Source organism: Orbicella faveolata, unplaced genomic scaffold (assembly GCF_042242905.1).
Source record: "Orbicella faveolata isolate gen_17 unplaced genomic scaffold, um_ofav_v1 contig_1, whole genome shotgun sequence".
Lineage (NCBI taxonomy): Eukaryota > Metazoa > Cnidaria > Anthozoa > Scleractinia > Merulinidae > Orbicella > Orbicella faveolata.
The window spans coordinates 1,168,331-1,190,096 of record NW_028301536.1 but is presented as its reverse complement, the minus strand read 5'-3'; the positions used below and the strand labels follow the sequence as shown (position 1 = coordinate 1,190,096).

Below are 21,766 nucleotides of genomic sequence, written 5' to 3'. Positions count from 1 at the left end.
ATTTTGCAGTAATAACAAGTCTGAAAATAAATGCATGAAGCTTTTGAGTTTGACTTGATTGTGACAGACTACGCGTCTCTGTTTTGAATTATATAACGTTAATATCAGTAGAAGCAGACCAAATATGAATATTGATAAAGAAGGCCTTGCAGTGGTCTGTGAGTTTCAACAGAAGCCAAGGTAACTGGCACTAAGCGAGACACAACTTAATCGGCGTCTTCACTCGGCCGTGTCGCTGTTTTTGGCGCCTGTTATTGGTAATCGGTACAAGATGTCAGTTGTTATTATGCAAGATACCAAACCAAACCAAAAGTCAGTCAGTAGTCTACAGAGTGAAGAGAATAGCTATGTCTGTCTTTCGATGGCTAAGACTTTTTAAACGCTGCTGATTTAAAGTGATTTGCCATGAACCATTGCCGTTGGGGCAATGTCAGCCTGCGGGGCAGGCTGGGATGGACTTACAACGTGTTCAGTTAATTCCTAGTTGCTGTATGTTACAGAACTACTTTGATAAGTGACCCGGGTTCTAATAATAATAATAATAATAATAATAATAATAATAATAATAATAATAATAAGGTTCTTAAAAGCGCATTTTACAGTCCTTTCACATAAAAACCCTATCAAAAAGCCCAATCAAAGAACGCTCTCTTAAAAAGAAAAGTTTTTAATCTTGATTTCAAACAGTCCACGGTGAAACACTGTTTAATGACATTGCGCAAGTCGTTCCAAAGCCTTGGTGCGACAACCGAGAAAGATCTGTCGCCATAGGAAGCCGTTTTAGTTTTAGGAGTAGACAGCAAATTTGAACTACTTGGCCGTAGTGAACGCTGAGGTTCTGCAAAATCTAGGAATGGACTGGACTGCAAACTTAACGTTATACTACGAATATACAATACAAATTATTTTCAATTTTATCAATTTTATTTAACTAATAAAATATGCATTTGTAGAAAATTTTTGGAGATAAGTTGTGCAAGAGGTCATGGTAATTAGCTTTTTACTCCACCCGAGGAAATGTTCTTTTCTTGGTATTATAATTTAGTTCGCGGTACTTAGACATTTTACTGTGTCTGCTGAAAATGCAGAACACGCTAAGCGACCACAGTGATGTTACTTATTTTCAGGCTACACAAACAATCTGGTTTGAATGAAATATAAAGTTGTCTTGTGTAAATCTATGTGTAAATGATACGACTGTGAGGTAAAGAACAAGCCTTTATACTCGTTTTTCGAGCGCTGTAAAAAATGTTCAAGATTCCAAACATCGTGGTCGCAATTAAGGAAAAACCACAACGACTAAACTTCCGATTCGTTTCCATACAGCTCAAAATGAGAAATCTGGTCACTAGAAAGTTAAAAAAGTGTTATCATCGGACTCGAGGGCAACAGTTCGCATGCGCAGTGGCGTCGTATCGTTTGAGTGTATACTTCCCATTTCTCTGTGTAAACATCGTGCCCAGCCTCTGCACTTAATGCGGCATTCAATTCCCAGCCACCAGCAAACTGTAGCAAATCAAGCGTCAAAGTCTTTTGTACACAGAATGCACCAATACCAGGAAGATAAGTCGACACCATTTGAGGATCGCACAGTAACTCATTAATATACTCAGGAAATCTTCGTGGCGTCGACGGCTGGCGCGTTATGGCCATACATACGGGACAGATTCTCAAATGCCCGGATGGTGTGGGCGTTTTCCCTCCATGACACTGAACTATCAGTGTTTCTCCTGGGTTGATACGTACGCTCCTTTTCTGTCGACGAGAAGGTTTGCGGTTCAGTACAAAAGACGACTGACTGAGGTCCAAATGTCTCCCTGTATCCAGATCTTTAAACTTCAGAGCTTCTTTGTAGGACGATGCTAGATACTGGTGATTGTACATTCCACGACAGTTCATTTCCTGCTGCAGCTCAGTGCTTTGCCATCTTCGGCACTCAATTTTGCCAACTTTGTAATCCATGTTGGGTGCTTGAATAGAATTACAAGGGTGATGGTTTGTTTGATTTCCTGCTGTTGCATTGTTGTCTTGGAAATTGCTGTCATTTTTAGCAGTTCCATTATTGCTGACGATTACTTTTTTAACACCGCTTTTTCCTTTCTTGCCTCTCCTCGTGGTCAGCAATACTTTGTGTCTCTTTCTTGTTCTGCGTCTGCTCCTAGCAAAGTTGCCTCTTCGTTTGCGGTGCCTTCTAACGTTACGAACTCCACTATTTGGCCATCGACCCTGGCTTGACTTCGTTGCGTTTCCTGTTGAGACTTTACTTTTCACAACTGCTTTGCTCATCGACAATTCACCCTTTGAAGACATAAAAGTTTTACTGTTAGAAAACATTGCGGCTTTGGTTGGTGCTTCGTTGGCCCGTTTAGACGCAGCTCCACTGTAAAGGCTCCTTGTTCCAAGCGGTTGTGTTCCATCGGTCCCCTTATTAAGCCCTGTTGGGCGTGTAACTTTACCAGAAGGGGTCAAATGGGTATTATGGCCATTCACCACCGCCAGTTGAAAACACAACACAGCAAAAGACGTGGAAAGTAGAACGCTCTGAAACAAGTTAAAATTTCATTTAACATTTACATCTTCTGTTATTCATCAGCTCATCAGTTAGGATACCTGATTAAGCAACGAGTTCTTTAGTTGAATTGTTGGAAAATTTGATAAAAAAAAAGAATAGAATTTAGTTTTCTAAATTGTAGATATTGGGAAAAAATTGTAATAAGCGACGCTTTCTTCCAAAGCTTTTAAATAGAACACTGATGCCAATACAAAATTGCAACATTTTGGTTACCGCTGGTTAGAAGCCCCCCTTTGTCTCATTCCCAGATTAAGTTCCTCGAGTTAAAAAGCGAGAAGTTAATTATAAGGACTATTTGCTTTGAATAAGAATCTGTTACCTGTATTAATTCCATGATCATTTCCCTGTAGCTGCCGACAGAATTATTACCAAGTAATCTCCAGTAAAAGACAGCCGTGACGTATGCCTTACTTTCCACCTCACTAGAACAGAAATAGTCAAGAGCTGTGTGTTAGCATGTCAATAGTGCATCATCCCGTAGGATAGAACATCCCTTACATTTCTAACCACCGTCCACTACCTCGTATAACCCAAATTCCTGTGCTTATAATGAAAAACTTAATTTCGATTCCGAAAAACCAAACCAATTCAGCCAAATATTGTACATGAAGTTCAGCATGTCTTACGCAATATTACATAAAAAAAATTGCAGCTATCATTTGAGACTTGACTAATTCCTAGTAGTTCAATTGCAAATCTAACGTTACGGTGCAAGCTTATGCTTGACTCTTCCAAGGGGCGAGAATTAGGATGCAATGAAAATTTTGCTGTGTTTAGAAAGTTCTATCGCTACAGCCAAACCGTTTTATCATAAATCTTGGATATGATCGACGAACACAACTTCAAGGACCAAGCACTTGTGCTTCGATATAGCATTTCGCTGTCAACGGTTTCTCTATTCTGTTTAGATCGACTTACCTTAGCCGCCGTTTTCCGTACCTTAACTGAATTTGACAACTTCATGACTTTCCGTGCTTGCTCAAATAATTGTCTGTACATTAGTGGACAGAACTTGTACTTGGCGTGCAATACTCAATGATATCTAATGAGAGAAAATGACCTTTAATGTAAAACCCTGGTAACCATTAGCCTTACGCGTGGCGCCTGTCTTTGCTTTGATTTTTTCAAAAATATCAAACGTGGTCGGAAAAGAGGCATGTTTCTAGTTGTTAATAGAACTACGCCTACAATTTCTTAGGAATTCTTTTCAAGTCCAACAGATTTAATGAGACATCGGTTTCTTTCTAAACGTAGCTTGTGAAATAAGGAGTATTCACAGTGATGTGATGCGGCCTGCTAATGTTGTATGCAGTTTTCCTTCCTCTTCCATCTGAAAAAAACTTTTTGATTGGTTTGTTTTGATAACGTAAGTTATTCTTCTATCATCTATTCCAATTCAAGCGGTTGATTTCTAGGTTTTCAGAAGATTTGAGGACATAAAATACTTTACTCAAATCATCAAGAGACAACGTACGGTTTATTTCCACAAGACCCGAAAAAGAGACAAAAAGACAAAACTAACCAAAACCAGCGAAATGTCGGATTGATCCCCAATGAAAAACCATGGCCATTTAAAGCAATTACAAATTATCAAAATCAATCAACAAAAAAGGAGAAGCTGAGCTGCGTCGCAATATTTGTGCTCTATGTTGTCTATTTTGGCCGCGTCACCCGTCTAGCTGTCAAATATAACTTCATAATCAACACTTTGTCACTATAATGAAGAATGCACTTGAGGCACTTAGTTGAATCTTGTTGCATCTTCAGTAGAAACTCCACTCAACTGATAAGAGAAAGCGCATACCTCCTTTAAGAACTTTAGGTGGAAAGAAAACTGGACTTTTTGCACAAAATAACTGATACCAATCTCGTCTAATTAATTGTCGCTTTTTAATTGCATACTAGATCCTAATTACGTTTCACTAAAGAACTGAATAATTCTATATGATTAAGGCTTTAGCTGTTATCTTATCAAAAACAGAACTCTTTGAAGCAGAGTCGCCAATAAAACCACATGCCCGGGCTCGAATGAAGAACGTTATTCATCTTGTCTTTAGGTAAAAAGGCAAGATCAAACATAACAAATATATGGATGTTCTAAGAAAATATACCGTGAAAAAAAAAAACAAAACAAAATAAAGCCGTGTACAAAAGTTCAAGATTCACCAACCTTTCATCAAGATATGCTCAGTTGTGATCCATCCAGACAGGAATTCCTTTATAGTTTTAAACCAGCTTTAAGAAACAGCAAGGCTTTACCAGCCAAAACAGTATATATATATACCGACTGTATTGCCAAATAAGGAATCCATGTATCTGCTCCCTAAGCAATATTGGCCAGCAATTCTAGCTAGTGGCACGCTAATGAATTATTTTGTTCTTTTTTGTACTTTACGTGAATTTTCTGTTTAATATTTTAGCCCACCACTGCCCCTCCACTTAGTTTACACTTATAAACTTTATTGCATTCTTATTTAGTATTTCATATACATATACATGTTTATTCAGTCTTGATGTATAAAATCTAAATTTTTGATACAAAGTTGATGTGCATGCTATAGACTAGCCAAAGTATTCATACTTTCTTGTCAAACAATATCGTCTGTCAAAAGGCCAACTGTGCAATATAACAGTTGATACAAATACTCTTAATTCATATGATTAAGTAAATGTCCATTAATAGCAACACGAGAAAAAAAGGATAAAAACGAACGTAGTTGAAGTGTTTGTAGCTAGGAATCTTAACAACTTTTTCAACCTTTACACTCTCTTATTCATAAAAATATACTTTATTAGATAATCGAGGTTAACATTTGCAAAAGTTAAAGAATATCATAAGAATTAACCCGCGAAGTCGAGATTCTGAAGAGATTATAATTTTGAGTGTTGAAAGTGTGTAAGTACACTACAATTTCATGTCTTGAACTGAACCGTACGTATAGAGATTCTTCCTTTCCCAAATGGCAAAACCACCAAAAGACAAGCAAAAACAGCTCTAGCTGTATGTTCTATGCTAATAACATTTCTGCAAGAAGTTATGTGAGTCACATCAGGCTTTATTACCTGCCGTCTGGCTCCAAAATTACTCCAACGCCATTAAGGTCATGATACAGGACAGATAATCGGACGTTGTGTCGACGTAGTCGACCCATAATCTAAGAATATTCACAAGAATATAGAACATAGAATGATCACCTAAGCCGAAAAAACAATATTCTTATATATTAAATAGAGTGTATAGCAAACTTTTTAACAGGATTACAATCTGTTTTCAGTTTGTCTTTTTGCAACAGAAAATATAAAGTATTTCGCTCTGTGGAATTGTTGCATGGTCGCAGCAACAAAGTACAAGTAACGCATCAAAATACGTCAAACTCAATTCGTAAGGTACCTAGTTACAAACTATATGATGTAAGTCAAGGTGATACAGGTCTAATATTCGTAAGAGCCTAGTAATTGACTCTTCCTCTCACTGTCTTGAAACAGTGGGTGAGCAAGAGCACAAGTAAAACGACATAGAAAAACACCTTTCTCAACTGAACTTCTCAAATGACTCTTCCAGTGTTTTCTTTGCCATCTCGAATACAGAGCAAGAATAAGTGTTTTCTATATTGTTACTATAACTCAAATGTATCGGATTTGGTTACGAATTGTTTTATTTTGAAGAGATAAGTCTAGAAGTTATTTGCTCTAAATATAGAAACAATCAAAAAAGCAAACGGAATTCTTACTTCATAAAAAAATTCCCTCTAAAGATCTAAGTAGAATTATAAGCGACAGGTTGTAAATTTTAAAGACTGTTCATGAACAAACATGTACCATGTAGTCTTTCAACACCGAAGTTTCACGTCATTGTCGTTGCTGATTTCTTTCAAAAGAATTAAGGCGATTTCCGCAGAACATTCGCGCAATGAAAAATTAAGTTACCAAAAAAACCTCATAGCATGGTAGTATAAAGCTAAGAAGAACTTATCGAGACTTAGGATCTCAAGCTAACCCCGCGAGAGAAAGTTGAACTTGAAGTTATCCATATTTCAATAAAAACGGACTTTTCGCGTTAGTTGAAAACACAATAACGCACACATTAAGCATTCTTAATTACGGGTTTGACATTAAATTTCTCGAGAATGCTTGGGGATCTAATCGCGGGGTCTACAGAAATGAATTACAGTGAGATGATTTAAATAGTACTCAAAAAGTAACCGTACTGTGAGTAGATTTTTAGTAAATTATTTTTGCACTTATTGCTGGAACTTTGAGCGGATTCCGTCTCAACATTTTGAGCGTCATTTTAGAGGTTCAAAGTTGTTGCATACATTTTTGGAAATTAAGCCTTGCTTTCTCTCTAGGAATAATCGCTCTGAAATACCTGGAGGGATCTTTTACTGAAGCCGATCAACGCCTTGTTTTTCATTAGTAACGATACACTGTCAAGGAGAAAGGTGACGACAAATCATCAACAGAAAAAAATATATTGATACACCCTGTCATAAATACATCGCCATCGGACTTGAGGGTAACAGTTCGCATGCGCAGTGACGTCGTATCGTTTGAGTGTATACTTCCCATTTCTCTGTGTAAATATCGTACCCAGCCTCTGCGCTTAATACAGGATTCAATTCCCAGTCGTCAGTAGACTGCAGCAAATCAAGCGTGAAAGTCTTTTGCACACAAAACGCATCAATACCAGGAAGATAACTTGACACCATTTGAGGATCGCACAATAACTCATTAATATACTCCGGAAATCTTCGTGGCGTCGATGGTTGTCGTGTGATGGCCGAACATGAGGGACAGATTCTCAAATGCCCGGATTCTGTGGGCGTTTTGGTCGCGTGACATTTAACGATCAAAGTCTCCCCCGGGTCAATATCAACTGCCTTCTTCTGCCGTCTGGAGGATGAACGATTCAAGACAAAGGAATTGCTTAGGTTCATCGTTTTTCCTGTATCCAGATCTTTAAATCGCAACGCTTCTTTAAAAGACGATGCTAGATACTTGTGATTGTACATTCCACGACAATTCATTTGCTGCTGCAGATCAGTGGTTTGTAATCGTCTGCACTCGATATTGCCAGTTTTGAATTTCATTGCGGTTGTGTTGACCCAGTTACAAGGATGTTTCCTCCCGTGAGCAAACATCGTTAGGTTTAACTTGTTTTGAACACTGCCTTGAATTGCAGTGTAATTTAAATCTGTAATGTTGGTGACGTTTTGTATGTCCACGCGTATGCCTCTGTGCCTGACACTATTTCTAACACGTCTTTTTGTCTGTTTGACTCCACTTCTGACACCACGCCACCCACGACGACCACTCGAATGTCTTTTCACTGTTGTAGAGTTTTGAACTGCGCTTAGCACCTTTGCTTTTGCCTTTCTTATTGACCTTTGTGCCCTAAAACGATCAACAGTCAATGCGTTTCTGTTCGTTGAGGTAGTATTGTTGCTTGGATGGTTGAATGCTTTAGTTGGGGATACTCCGTCCTTGACAGAAGTGACTATACTAGCTGGAACCTTTCCAGGAGGGGCCATGACGCTATCATTGTTTTGTATGTTTTCCTTCTGTCTACTGTTAAGAATCCGACCATTTGCCATTGGACATTGAATAATAAACACAGCCAAAAACGTCGATAGCAAGGTAATCTGGAAAAAAAATGTCAAAACTTTACTTTTCGCTTTCTTCTTGTTTCAGCGTTAACTTTCGGGATAGTTGCGCAGAAAATGGCGCCTTCCATGAAATGTAAAGGCAGTGTAAGGGTGGGGAATGTTTATAAAAACGATCTGTATGTATAAAAAAATTTTTTACAAAGTTGCTGTAGCTTAGCACATTTCAGGACCACGTCAAAATAGAAATATAGCTTACCTGTATATACTCCCAAACTTGTTCGTAGACAAATTTCGTTTTATTCATACGAGACTGCATCAAAATTTCACTTCCTTAAATGGATGACTGACCGAATGACTGACTGACTGACTGACTAACTGACTGACTGACTTAATGAATGACTGACCGAATGACTGACCGACTGACTGACTAAATGACTGAATGACTGAACGACTGAACGACTGAACGACTGAACGACTGAATGACTGAATGACTGAATGACTGAATGACTGAGTGACTGAATGACTGAATGACTGAATGACTGAATGACTGAATGACTGAATGACTGAATGACTGAAGGACTGAATGACTGAAGGACTGAATGACTGAAGGACTGAATGACTGAAGGACTGAATGACTGAAGGACTGAAGGACTGAAGGACTGAAGGACTGAAGGACTGAATGACTGAAGGACTGAATGACTGAACGACTGAATGACTGAACGACTGAATGACTGAACGACTGAATGACTGAACGACTGAATGACTCAACGACTGAATGACTGAACGACTGAATGACTGAACGACTGAATGACTCAACGACTGAATGACTGAACGACTGAATGACTGAACGACTGAATGACTGAACGACTGAATGACTGAATGACTGACTGACTGACTGACTGACTGAATGACTGAATGACTGAATGACTGAATGACTGAATGACTGAATGACTGAATGACTGAATGACTGAATGACTGAATGACTGAATGACTGAATGACTGAATGACTGAATGACTGAATGACTGAATGACTGAATGACTGAATGACTGAATGACTGAATGACTGAATGACTGAATGACTGAATGACTGAATGACTGAATGACTGAATGACTGAATGACTGAATGACTGAATGACTGAATGACTGAATGACTGAATGACTGAATGACTGAATGACTGAATGACTGAATGACTGAATGACTGAGTGACTGAATGACTGAATGACTGAGTGACTGAATGACGGAATGACTGAATGAATGACTGAATGACTGAATGACTGAATGACTGAATGACTGAATGGCTGGATTAGTGAATAAATAGTGAAAATTTCTTGTCGGTACAAGCACACAAACTAAATTAAAACCGGCAAAATCAAATCCTATACCAAAGATATCACAATTCATTCTTCCCCCCTCCCCCCCCCCCCGCACCCCAGTGGTGAAATAGAATTTTAAAATTAGCATTTTACTGCAGACTTTTAAAAAGAATTTTAAAAGACAGCTTGATTTCTACAGTTAGGCCTACCGTCCACACTAATCCGTCACGAAAACGAAGCTTTCTGAAAACACTCTTCATACAGGAGGAATTTGTTAAGGTGTGGACGCAAAACACTTTGAGCTTTTCGAAAATGCTGACATTACGATAATCATGTGATTGCCCCGGCCAAGTTTTCCTCAAAGGCAATTCCAAAATGACTGATTATTGTTCCGTTTTCAAATTCCTCTGGCGTAGTGTGGACAGAAAACATTTGACGCGTTTTCAGAGTGAAAGTTCCGTTTTCAAATTCCTCCGGCGTAGTGTGAACGGGTACACGGTTGGCCACATCATTTGCTCTTCATTATCTGAAAAAATGAACTTTCTCACCTGCATCAATTCCATTCTCACGTTCTAGCCGCAAAATTTAGCACAAGATTATTTGTAATCTCGCTGACTTCGCTGAGGACAGGAAAATGTACTCGTCAGTTGTGAAACACCGACAGATATTAGCCAAGAAAACTCTTTGAACCTGCCTCTTCCTAAAGGAGGTAATTTAAGATTCATACCTGAATAAAAATGAGAATTGTAAAACCACTCTGATAATACCAGTTATATTCCTTGCTTATGATGGAATCATTTTTACAGTCCTCCGTCTCACAGTTAAACCTTGCGTGTCTGCTTTCTGTGTAAACCAGTCAGCTTTGCAATATCTAAATACAGTTATGAAACGATTCGAACAAGGGGTCCAATAAAATGTGAACAACTATTGACGTACTAAACTAAACAGTCCCCAGTCTTTATCAGTATGCAAGGTTTTTGTAGCTTAGAGAATATCAAGAGCTACCTGAGAAGTTCAACATCGGCTATACCAATAACTTTCTGGTAGAAATGTTATTCCGGCGTTATTGACACAAACGGAAATCTATCTTTGAAATGTTCTCTTTTTGAGAAAATAGTTTGCACTTGTGAAATATGTTGTCACTTTTCACGATGATTACTAAGGAAAAAAAAAACAATAAGTAACATAACAAAACATGCAGCTGATCTGTGATCTGCGATATTTCAGTCTTCTATTACGTCAACCCTGACAAATACTGGTTTAATTTTAAAAAGATGGAAGTATGACATAAGTCAATCAGTGTCGGGAAACTTAAAGGTTCCTCATTAAGGTACTTCGACTTTGGCCTTCAACTTTTCAAAATTTTCCATTCGAACGATAAAATTCAACCATTACATATAAAAATTGGATTGTATTTTGCTGAAACTCGAATGACTATCAGTTCTGATTGTTAACATTTTTCCGTTATTTGTCATTCTAATAAAAGATGGCGACTGCCACATTTACTCATTATTCTTAGCGCGCTTTAATAACGCTCATGAAAACGTGCAGAAACTTTCACTTCTTCGAATCTAGCATACACAAAATGTTGCTTTCCTTGTACTTTATACTAGACTATGTAAGGTTTCTATGGTATTGTGGTAAAATGTACAACTACCATCGTTTTGTCCTACGGAAGATTGCATCTGCTGTGACGCATAGTTCTGCACACTGCATAACGGCCAAATTACCCTAACTACTTACGATTTTTAAACTGTTACTTCATTGATACAAATAGCTCAACAAGAGTGCTTACCCAAGTTTTCAATTTCCTTGGATCCAACATAGTCAGCGTAGTCCTAATCGTTCGTTAGTGGTTAATTACGCTTCCTTGACTTGGGTGGGTAAATTAAAGGTAATTTAGCGTGGCAATCTTTTAAGTCCCAAGGAAACCGAATGTTTAATCACAACTGACGGAGACTTCTTTGGTATTACGTCATCCTACCACTTAACAGTTGTATTGTAAGCAAAATGGAAGAAAATCGTTTCAGTTCTAAGCATTTCTCTGACAAAACCCGCACAATGGTTCTAATTACTGGATTCCCTCTTTATTGTCTGACAGTAGAGGCTAAAATATTTCAGATTTGGAAAGATGTATTCAAGCTATAGAGGCTTCGTGATCTTTTAGAGATTGATCACCTCCAGGTTAAGTCAATGACACATTATCGAAGTTCCAATACAAAAGGAAACTGTACTAAGCTTTTACAGCGCACTTAAATTTGTATTGGTGTTTCAGTGATATAGAGTAATTTAAAAATACTTAATAGTGTCGATTTAATCTAAATTACTGATTTTCATTTGTTGATTCAGTGACCTGCCTAATGTTATCAATACATTGTACACAAATTAACTGAAGTGCCTTTCTAATACTATTGAGTACATCTATTACATATGTATTCCCAAAGTCGTAACTAGCTCTTGAAAACCAGAATCCAATTCTAAAAAAACTGGTTGCTTTTTCTTAGTGCCACAGAAATTCTGACCAAATTCAACTCAAAATCTTAAAAACTCGCCTTAACTTTTCGGTATAACTAAATTTGCTTCGCGCTTGCAATCTCCTAAGATTGGCCCTAGTAACTTTGACAACTAGTTCGTCAGGTTGGAAACAATTTCGCAGAAACACACCCCTGTTAACTGGAACTCAGGGCATAACAAGGTTTTCCCGTGACTAGAAATTCCAGAAAACATCAAGTTTCGAAATAGCTGTACATATTTTTTGTGCCATCAATAAAGTTAAAATTTTCATGCATTGGCTTGTCCAACAATACGACTCCAGGTGGCACAAAAACACGATTTTCAACCTGTAAAAGGTTCGACGCCAATCCTTGTCTGGGCCATATGGATAGTTACTAACCCATCCCCTCGTCCCTCGTTTCAAGATCGTTCACAAATCTGCAATGATCTCTGTTTTCTTCAGGGGCGTAGCCAGGATTTTTCAAAGGGGCGTCACACTGTGTCAAAGTAAGGGTACTCACCGGATTGTCATGCCCTTTTCGCAACCTGTTATAGGTTGTTTGCAACTGCGCAATCGTGTTTAGCTGCCTCACTCTGTCTTCCATCTAAACAGAACTAAGTACTTTAGCTTAAGCACACGTGCTTCAAGGGAACTCTAAATATTCAGATATTCTGAAGCTTTTAATATCACTTTGTCTACAGTGTATGTGATTATGCTATTTGAAAAAGTTATATCAGCGATACTGGATGAGATAAGAAAAAGGGAGTTGAACAAAGAGAAATACACTGTATTGGGCATTGGCAGTTCAACAAAATATGTCAGTTTTCTTCCGTACCCAATCAATTCTTCAGTAAGATAGGTAATGAGATTAAATAATTAAATCACCAACAAGAAGATATTCTTGTTGATACATCAGAACATCTTCATCTTGAACCTTTCATGTACAAAAGCCATTTCATATCAAGACATTCGACCTCGAGAACCGAGAATTGCTGTAACTCTTCAATGCGCGACACTTTTGGTGGGTCGCTTAAGTTCAAAATGGCTGGTTGGTCGAGAGCAAGGAGATTCAATTATGTGAAATTGCGTGAAACCTTTCATATCATCGGATCGCCGATTTGACAAATACGTATTCAGAAAGATCGTTGAGGCCTGTTGTGAACGACTTCTCAATTTTTAGTAACTAAGAGCTTTCGTGAAAGTCACTCTCGCACCATAATCACAATGTATAACCCGGGTGTGTATAAACGACGTGTGCCAGGGAAAAGCAGGCCTGTTGCTTAGCAACGTGTTAAGAAAATATTTTTGTCTTTCGGAGGTTATCTCGCGAAATTAATAAAATGCAATATCTGACTCCCACTGAGTTTAATTTACATCCTTTTGAGTGTTTAAGCGTTATTATATACCGCTTAAAAATAACATGTTTATTTCGTTAGGATGTGGGGGCGGCGGAGAGGATACAATACTTTCAGAGACAGTCTCCCTTAACAATTTTGTTTATTCTCATCTCCTGATTGCTTGACAACGAATTGAAATCGAATGGAGAATTTACATGTTTATCATTCCTTCCTAGGAAATTACGAAAGTTATTGACTTGTCTGTCTACAATGATTGTTGATTCAAGTTCACTCTCCTTGAACAGCAGCTACAACAAACTAAGGAATTAACGCCTAGTAACTGTTCTTCCTAAATGACACGGTATGATTAACAGGATTTTTGTGAGGCTTCCTTGTGCTCTGATGTGTGATTTTGTTGTTACACAATTATTATATTTATGCGAAATTCACTTTAGTTATCAACTGACTGTATTCAGGTAATTAACAGTGGCAAATGAATAATTAGATATTGTTAGATGAATAGCCACCGTATGGATGTAGCTGTGGCAAGACCGTTATATTTTAAATAGTGCTTAAATATTTGACCAGAAAATCCAAAAATAATCGTATGTTATCACAAGTTATGTTAAGTTTAAGTTTAGTTATATTTAGCCACCTACGTATACGTTAAAAATAACAATGCAAATAGATGTAAGATGTAGTACAATAGCAAGTTAATCTTGCTCCTTACTTCTTTCCTAAAAACGCGAACAAACGACATTCGCAGCAAGCTCTTAATTCTACTTCGATGGTTTCCAACTCCTCTACAAACACATCAAACCCAAACACCTCACTTAGGTCGTCATCGCGCTCAAATTCCCCTGTAAAATTAAGAACATTAAGCTTTATAACCCTCTGTTGGCATTCCCCTATGCCAGGCACACAGAAATCTGAGTCGTCACCACAAATCACTTCATTGATAAAGGGAGGGAAAACGCCTTCTGGAAGTTGCGAGATTCCAAAGCATTCAGTACACAGCCGCCTGAATCCGTCATCTTCCAGAAGGGAACCTCCATCAAAGCACTCTTGAATGACAGTGGTGCCGGGGCTCGATGGCAGGGTGATCGAACTGCGTCGTTTCCTGTTTCCAGCAGTTCCGTCCTGCTGGCCAAAGATACTCGACAAATCTGATTGGTTATTATAAGGCGATGAGCTTGGGGGTCTGGTCGGTAGCGGTTGTACATCTCCGAGCAGGCTTTCAAACTGCAACGCCTCTTTTTTGTTGACTGCCACATATCGTGGAACGTAACCGCCAACTTTCTGGAGTCTGGCTGTTTTCTGGCTTTCATTGAGGAGGACGCATATCGGTCCTTTGATGAAACGACCAACAAAGCGTTTTGGAGGGCTGTTGACAATTATTTTGCATTTCTCTTTGGGGATGCTGGAATTGGTAATCGGAGGTCGGCGTGTTGGACGAATTTTTATGAATCTGAACTTTTTCTTCGACACTCGCAGTCCATCATTTGGCAAGACCGCCATTAGAAGGAAGATGACACAGAGCAGACAAAGGCTCTGTGGTTAAAAATTGAGAAAAACGATTAATGAGATTTTAAAACTATACCTCTGCCATGCCTTGAATTTTGATTGTCTCTAACTTAACATCGACCAGATGGGGTTTAATTGTAGCTCCGTCATTTCTTGACAATAGTTTGAATGATACAACATCGTGGCAAATGATCTGTGTGCATCATTAAGGCTAAATATGGCTAACCAAAAGAACTCGATAAACCTTGTCTTTACGAGCGAAATGGCGCCATGCTACTATTCGTGGAAGGGTTAGATAGCAATTACAAAATTCAATGCAACGTGAACAGTCCTCTACAGCCAGAAAATGACACACTGACTGGCTTTCAATGAATTTCCTCTTTCGTTAACTGACTCTTGTCTTCTCTTTTCGTCACTAATATTAGCTGATACAAAATTTATATTGCAAAGATGACTTCTGTCAAGACCTTTTGACTATTACTTGTCTACAGGAACATTACCTTCAGTTTTAACTCCATGAATGTTTTGAACTTCTGGCTTCTGGCCAAAGAATTTCGCTACTTCGTTTCCTCTCACAGAAGGGCTGAAACCGAGCAACAAAGGCAAACAACTATTAATGTATTAAATCACCTTGTACTTTGTCCTTTGTTACCTTAACCCAATAACGAAATGATATAAATATCTTCATACAATCGTCATAGCTTCATTTATCATTATGTTGCTCATGGCTGAGATACAAGTTTCTATTCTTATTATTTAACCTCCGTTGCTTTAAACAAATCTCTTACTGAACCGGACATACCTCTTGCAAATGGAACACAGATTTTCTTGTTCAAAGCGTTGAGCACCTTTTAAGGTCAACAATCGAGGTCTTGTAAAAGTAAACAACATTTGTTCGTGTTTGTTTATAACAACAGAAGAACAAATAAAAACAAAACATGTTTTTTATTCAACATACGCTCTCTGACGTATTAATGCAAAAAAAAGGTGGCAATCGTAGAATGTATACACGATTTCGCCGACTTTAATAGACACGAGCTAAGTGCTGCATCAATACTTGCGGCAATATAGCCGGTCATGACAATAGAGAAGCCGCAAATTGATCATTATTTACTGTTGTATTAAATATATATAGCAACAGGACAGCAAACACAGCGAAATAGCATTTCTTATTACATGACAGCAACTTATTAAACACACCATGACGCCATTGTGGATGTTATCGAATTTGAACAATAACTTTTTCAGTTAACTATTTCGTTTGAACGTCAATTTTAGCCATTTGAACGTCAGCTTTTGACCAGTGAAAAAGCTCAGCTTTTTTGTGAAGTCTGCGGCAGTCAAATTTCCAGCAAAAAGACTCACGCGAAAATCAGCAATACTTTCATCAACACCGAGTGAAATTAAAATTGAACTAATTTAGTGCATATGACGTCAATATAGGGACGCTTGACCAATCAACAATATTACATAGGTGGTTTCGTTCACGTGAATGTCGTTAGAAAAGTAAAGGTGTGGTATCATTTTGAAAGACCTGTTTGTTTCAAATCTGACATCTAATAACGAAAGATTGATGTTGACAGATCGGCATTAAATTAAATTCACCTTGACATTATCATAACTGGGCAATTTCCTCAACAAAACTTTGCAACGTGTGAAGTTTGAATGATAGTATTTTATTTTCTCGATCCTGTCGTTGATTCGTTGGGCACAAGATCACCCTTATCGACTTCTTATCCTTTGCCAGGATCAAAAAAGGCTGTTTTAAGAGAAATTACGTCAACAGTCACTCAAAACTAGTTTCGGTAAAAGTTTTTTTCACGCATGTTAGTGGACTGGTAAAAGTACAGTGGTTTGTAAAATTTATTGAAAACCGTAGATTTCTTGGTTCATATTTCGAAGTCCCTTTCAGTTTTACCATCATAGTTAAGCATTTAAAACTGACCGAAAGTCAAGATACGACTTAAAGATAAGATGTGAATTTATACAGCTAAAATATAATCAATATTGTAAGAACCGGATGGTACATGCACTAAACAGCTACAGTTAGAAATCGCATTTTTCAATTCAACGGACTACCGATAGATTCAATCTCTGTCATGAAATAAACTCTTGAAAACCTAGAACTTAAAACGGCAATGGTTGCGACAAAAGAATCGGCAAAAACAATATAAGATTGAGAAGATATTAATTCAGTTTGCAAAATAACGTACCTTTCTGCCGATTCAGAAAAAACGCCTCTCGCCTCACTGCTTGCCTCAGCTTAGTATCCGCACAGAACTGCCTTTAAGGACCTTTATTTAACCAGCCAAAGCGGAAAAAACGATTTTAATGGGCCACAAATCAAACTACTTAAGCACTGAATTGTGATGTAATCAAAAAATAAATAGCTTATTTATATGCCTCGGGGCAAATGGACTATTTATTCATCTGTTGGTTCGGATTTTTAGATCAACTCGATGAAGCAATATCCTAGACTAAACTCCATGCCTGTATCCTTGTTATATCGGAGTTTTCAAGCCATCCTAAATTCGTTAGTTGTTTGTTTAAATGACCGAGTTTGTTAGTCATGATTAGAACAGCTTATACGGCTTATGAAGCGTAATCACATGGGGTGACATCGTTCGAGTCCTGTCAGGCGGTGAGTTTTGATTTCCTCTAGGCAACCGGCAATCGACACGTCCGGCTCACCAATCAACAACAGCGTCTCTTTAATTTGACCTACGTCTGCACATAAAGTTGTTTGTTTAGCAAAATCTTTTGTAATCTTCAAGGAGGGGATCACCCCACCCTTACATGCCATTGAGAAAAGCAGAATAAGCAGTATCGTTTGCTGAAATCGTCTCCATTTAGATTGCATAATATCATGTATTATTTTAAGGCAGCCAGCCAAACTTGTGCTTGATTGGGGTAAGTTCGCTGACAAACGAATAGTTTGCTTGTGAGACATGAATACAGAAATTTAGTTGACAATACTTCCCTTAGAGTTGAAAACTCTAGCAAAAGTCAACTTTCGGAGCTTAGCAAGACCTCTGGGATTGCCTCGGGGAACCAGTCAACAGGCTAGCTAATAAACTATTGTACTGCATACACGGGCCAATATTGAACCCACGTATTTTGCTATCGCAGGCGCATTTGATTAAAGAGCTGACGTTTCCAAAAATAGTTTGTCGACAGACAGACAGACAGACAAACATGAAAAACGGTGAATGAGTTAATTTACTTTCAGCTATCAACCTCCAGATGATGATAAAATAGTGAATATGAGAGTAAATCAGGTTATTTCAAAATAGGGAAAGTTGAAATGTCGAAAAATTCAATGGATTTTGACAGTCCACGTGCACAAATTGGTACATTGTCACTTTTGTGGTCTCAGCTGAAGGGTCATGAACATTCGAAACTGTTCAGCCACTGTCATTTGTCTTTGCATTTTAATTAAGTCTCTGCTCAGCGACATGTGTCACGCACTTTTGAATTCTTTTTAGTAAAGGTAAGGTTTCCTTTTAGATAACCCTCCAAACATAATTTTACGACTGAGTGAGTGCGAAATACATGTAATGTTTGCTATTTGCTTTATAGAAACGCTGCGTTCGTGTTTTATACCATAAAGATAAAGCTAGGATACAATGGGGCAAATGTTGTTGAGCTTGATGGGGAAAACACCCTTGTGCGGCATCTTGCTTGGTGCGCAGATACTGAATAGATATAGTTAAGTATGACACTTGGATTTTCAGTAAATTCACCTTTGAAATCCTGCATCGGATTTCGCCGTAAATTACGTCCTGGTCCAAATATAGAAGTGGGCTCGAGACTGTTCTTCTTCGCAGATGGCTACGAAGGAGATTGCGCGAGAAATGTTTCGTAATGCCCAAAGGAACGTTTATTGAAAATAGGATTTTAACCCAGTAATCCTTATTTCAAGGAACCCCTGTTCGGGAACAATCTGCGTCTATAGTAAAATACCTTGTGAACTGTTGATATTGTTGTTCCGTGAAAATGCCATCTACATCGGAAGCTTTGACTGAATCGCACGGAAACAACAGTATTTTGGAGATGTGGTCAGCGACCTCAAGAGGCCGGATTAGTGACGTAACGGCTGCTTGGCCTCTGCCAATATCCCTTCAAGTCCTTCTTTGACGTGATTCTACGATAACTGCTGAGTGGTTTGAAAAAAATTATTTAACCGGTAATAGACACGTCGATCCGGTTGACTATTCAAGAGCAGTGCCTCTTTGATTTGACCTATGTTTGCAGATAAAGTCGTTTGTTTTGGCAAAATCTTTTGTAATCTTCAAGGAGAGGCTAGGATCACCCCACCCTTAAATGCCATATAGAATAGTACAATAAGCAGTTTCGTTTGCTGAAATCGTCTCCATTTAGATTGCATAATATCATGTATTATTTTAAGGTAGCCAGCCAAACTTGTGCTTGATTGGGGTAAGTTCGCTGACAAACGAATGGTTCGCTTGTGAGACATGAATACAGAAATTTAGTTGACAATACTTCCCTTAGGGTGGAAAATTCTAGCAAAAGTCAACTTTCGAAGCATCACAAGACCTTTGGGATTACCTCGGGGAACCAGTCAACAGGCTAACTAATAAACTATAAGGCCAATAAACCCACGTGTTTTGCTATCGCAGGCGCATTTAATTAAAGAGTTGACGTTTCCAAAAGTAGTTTGTCGACAGACAGACAAACATGACAAACGGTGAATGACTTAGTTTACTTTCAGCTATCAACCTCCAGATGATGATAAAACAGTGAATATGAGAGTAAATCAGGTTATTTCAAAATAGAGAAAGTTGAAATGTCAAAAAATTCAATGAATTTTGACAGTCCACGTGCACAAATTGGTACACTGTCACTTTTGTGGTCTCAGCTGAAGGGTCATGAACAATCGAAACTTCAGCCACTGTCGTTTGTCTTTGCATTTTAATTAAGTCTCTGCTCAGCGACATGTGTCACGCACTTTTGAATTCTTTTTAGTAAAGGTAAGGTTTCCTTTTAGACAACCCTCCAAACGTAATTTTACGACTGAGTGCGAAATAATGTTTGCCATTTGCGTTATAAAACCACTGCGTTCGTGTTTTCGACCATGAAGATAAAGCTAAGATACATTGCGCCAAATCTTGTTGAGCTTGATTGGGAAAACACACTTGTGTGGCATCTTGTTTGGTGTGCAGATATTAAGTATGACACTTGGATTTCGGTAATTTCACTTTTGCAATCCTGCATCGGATTTCGACAATGAATTACGTCTTGGTCCAAATATAGAAATGGGCTCGAGACTGGTCTTGCTTGGTGTGCAGATATTGAATTTGATTGATTTTTTCCCTCTTGTGAAAACATTTCAATCTTTTAGTCTCTTCTAGAGTTTTCGTCTTGGATAGATGAAACTTGACACAGAACAAAGCAAAATACTGGAAGTCACTTTTTATCCTTTGAATTCAATATAACGTCTTCGCATAGAAATGATTTCTACTTTTTACTATCGTTCTACATTGAGTTTGAACTGAAAAAGCTGCCACCCTCAAGTTTCCTTTCTAAGACTAGTTACATCAGCCGCAAACTTTCGCGTGTGAACTGTTTGATGTTTGCCGGAAATCGAAAGTTAACATTGTCTTATATTAAGAGGAAGTCGAAAGAAACTGCTGCTTAGTAGGTAGGAATAGACACCGAACAAACACAAGTTATTTAGGTGAACTGAAATAAATGCCCAACGTTTAATTTCCCGGTGCTTGTCTGATGAGGAGATTTTTGATACCGGTGCAAATCAGGTAATTCGGGTAAATCTTAATGGAAGGATTTATAACTATCGAGTTCAGTTGATGTCAATATTGTCAGTGCTGTATTTTTCAGTCAGATGTAAACTGCGAAGACTGTAAGTTCCTGACAATGTCATTTTATGTTAGTCGTTAATACTCAAGATAAATGCACTAAAATTGATGTATTTATCAGTCAAATGTAAACTGTGGGCTCTGTACGCTTCTCACAATGTCATTTAGTCGTTAATACTCAAGATAAATGCACCAAAAGTGCTGTATTTATCAGTCAAATGTAAACTGTGGACTGTCCGCTTCTCATAATGTCATTTAGTCGTTAATACTCAAGATAAATGCACTAAAAGTGCTGTATTTATCAGTCAAATGTAAACTGTGGACTCTGTACGCTTCTCACAATGTCATTTAGTCGTTAATACTCAAGACAAATGCACTAAAATTGATGTATTCATCAGTCAAATGTAAACTGTGGACTCTGTACGCTTCTCACAATGTCATTTAGTCGTTAATACTCAAGACAAATGCACTAAAATTGATGTATTCATCAGTCAAATGTAAACTGTGGACTCTGTATGCTTCTCACAAGGTCATTTAGTCGTTAATACTCAAGATAAATGCACTAAAAGTGCTGTATTTATCAGTCAAATGTAAACTGCAGACTCTGTACGTTCGTCGCGATGTCATTTAATCGTTAGTGCTCTACGTACACTCTACTATACTGAGTAAAATCTCGTTGTGAGGGGGTCAACGATATCGCCTCAACCGTTATGTATCCTTCAGGTGCCCGATTCAAATAACATACCAATATCTAAATAAATGTCTTTCTTGTGGTATTACCACACAGCCGTTAGCGGGGAACACGTTATTCCCTACATTAATAGAGTAGTTCCTATTGAACATGGTAGCACCAAAACTAAAGTAATCACTCGGGCCAATCACGCTACGCAGACAATCTAGTGAGCCAATCAAAACTCGAAGCAGATCATGATGTAGCTGACGCGATGGGCGGGAAAACTTGTGCGAGCGTCGGGTTTGGTTTTGGGTTTACTTCTGATTGGATAGCAAAGTCATGCGAGTTCTTTAAGCCGATCGCTGGACGTCGTAGTGCAAATAAAAGGAAACACGAATTGCTTTCCGCA

At 38.2% G+C, this 21,766-nt stretch overlaps 3 protein-coding genes and 1 long non-coding RNA gene across 6 annotated transcripts; 1 reads left to right on the top strand and 3 right to left on the bottom strand.

Moving 5' to 3' along the window:
• Positions 1–1,051: 1,051 nt before the first annotated feature.
• Positions 1,052–2,656, bottom strand: LOC149117657 (uncharacterized). The gene has a single exon (XM_089282044.1). The coding sequence runs from the start codon at positions 2,332–2,334 to the stop codon at positions 1,357–1,359; it is 978 nt and encodes a 325-aa protein (XP_089138170.1). The 5' UTR covers positions 2,335–2,656; the 3' UTR covers positions 1,052–1,356.
• Positions 2,657–4,941: 2,285 nt separating this feature from the next.
• Positions 4,942–11,376, bottom strand: LOC110042622 (uncharacterized). Of its 2 annotated transcripts, XM_089283809.1 has the most exons (3): positions 11,288–11,376; positions 10,041–10,192; positions 4,942–8,214 (listed from the first exon to the last, which is right to left on the bottom strand). In XM_089283809.1, the coding sequence occupies exons 2-3, from the start codon at positions 10,053–10,055 to the stop codon at positions 7,060–7,062; spliced, it is 1,170 nt and encodes a 389-aa protein (XP_089139935.1). In that variant the 5' UTR covers positions 10,056–10,192; positions 11,288–11,376; the 3' UTR covers positions 4,942–7,059. The 2 variants fall into 2 exon arrangements, with proteins under 2 accessions (XP_089139935.1, XP_020603647.1); XM_020747988.2 differs by lacking the exon at positions 11,288–11,376 and having other exon boundaries at positions 10,041–10,371.
• Positions 11,377–13,466: 2,090 nt separating this feature from the next.
• On the bottom strand, positions 13,467–19,181 carry LOC110042607 (uncharacterized). Of its 2 annotated transcripts, XM_020747971.2 has the most exons (4): positions 18,811–19,165; positions 17,061–17,141; positions 15,348–15,430; positions 13,467–14,874 (listed from the first exon to the last, which is right to left on the bottom strand). In XM_020747971.2, exons 3-4 carry the CDS (start codon positions 15,363–15,365, stop codon positions 14,050–14,052), a joined length of 843 nt encoding a protein of 280 aa, XP_020603630.1. In that variant the 5' UTR covers positions 15,366–15,430; positions 17,061–17,141; positions 18,811–19,165; the 3' UTR covers positions 13,467–14,049. The 2 variants fall into 2 exon arrangements, with proteins under 2 accessions (XP_020603630.1, XP_020603632.1); XM_020747973.2 differs by lacking the exon at positions 17,061–17,141 and having other exon boundaries at positions 18,811–19,181.
• On the top strand, positions 18,267–19,511 carry LOC149117656 (uncharacterized). The gene is made up of 2 exons (XR_016205803.1): positions 18,267–18,337; positions 18,427–19,511. It is a non-coding gene; the product is annotated as an uncharacterized LOC149117656 (long non-coding RNA).
• Positions 19,512–21,766: the final 2,255 nt, after the last annotated feature.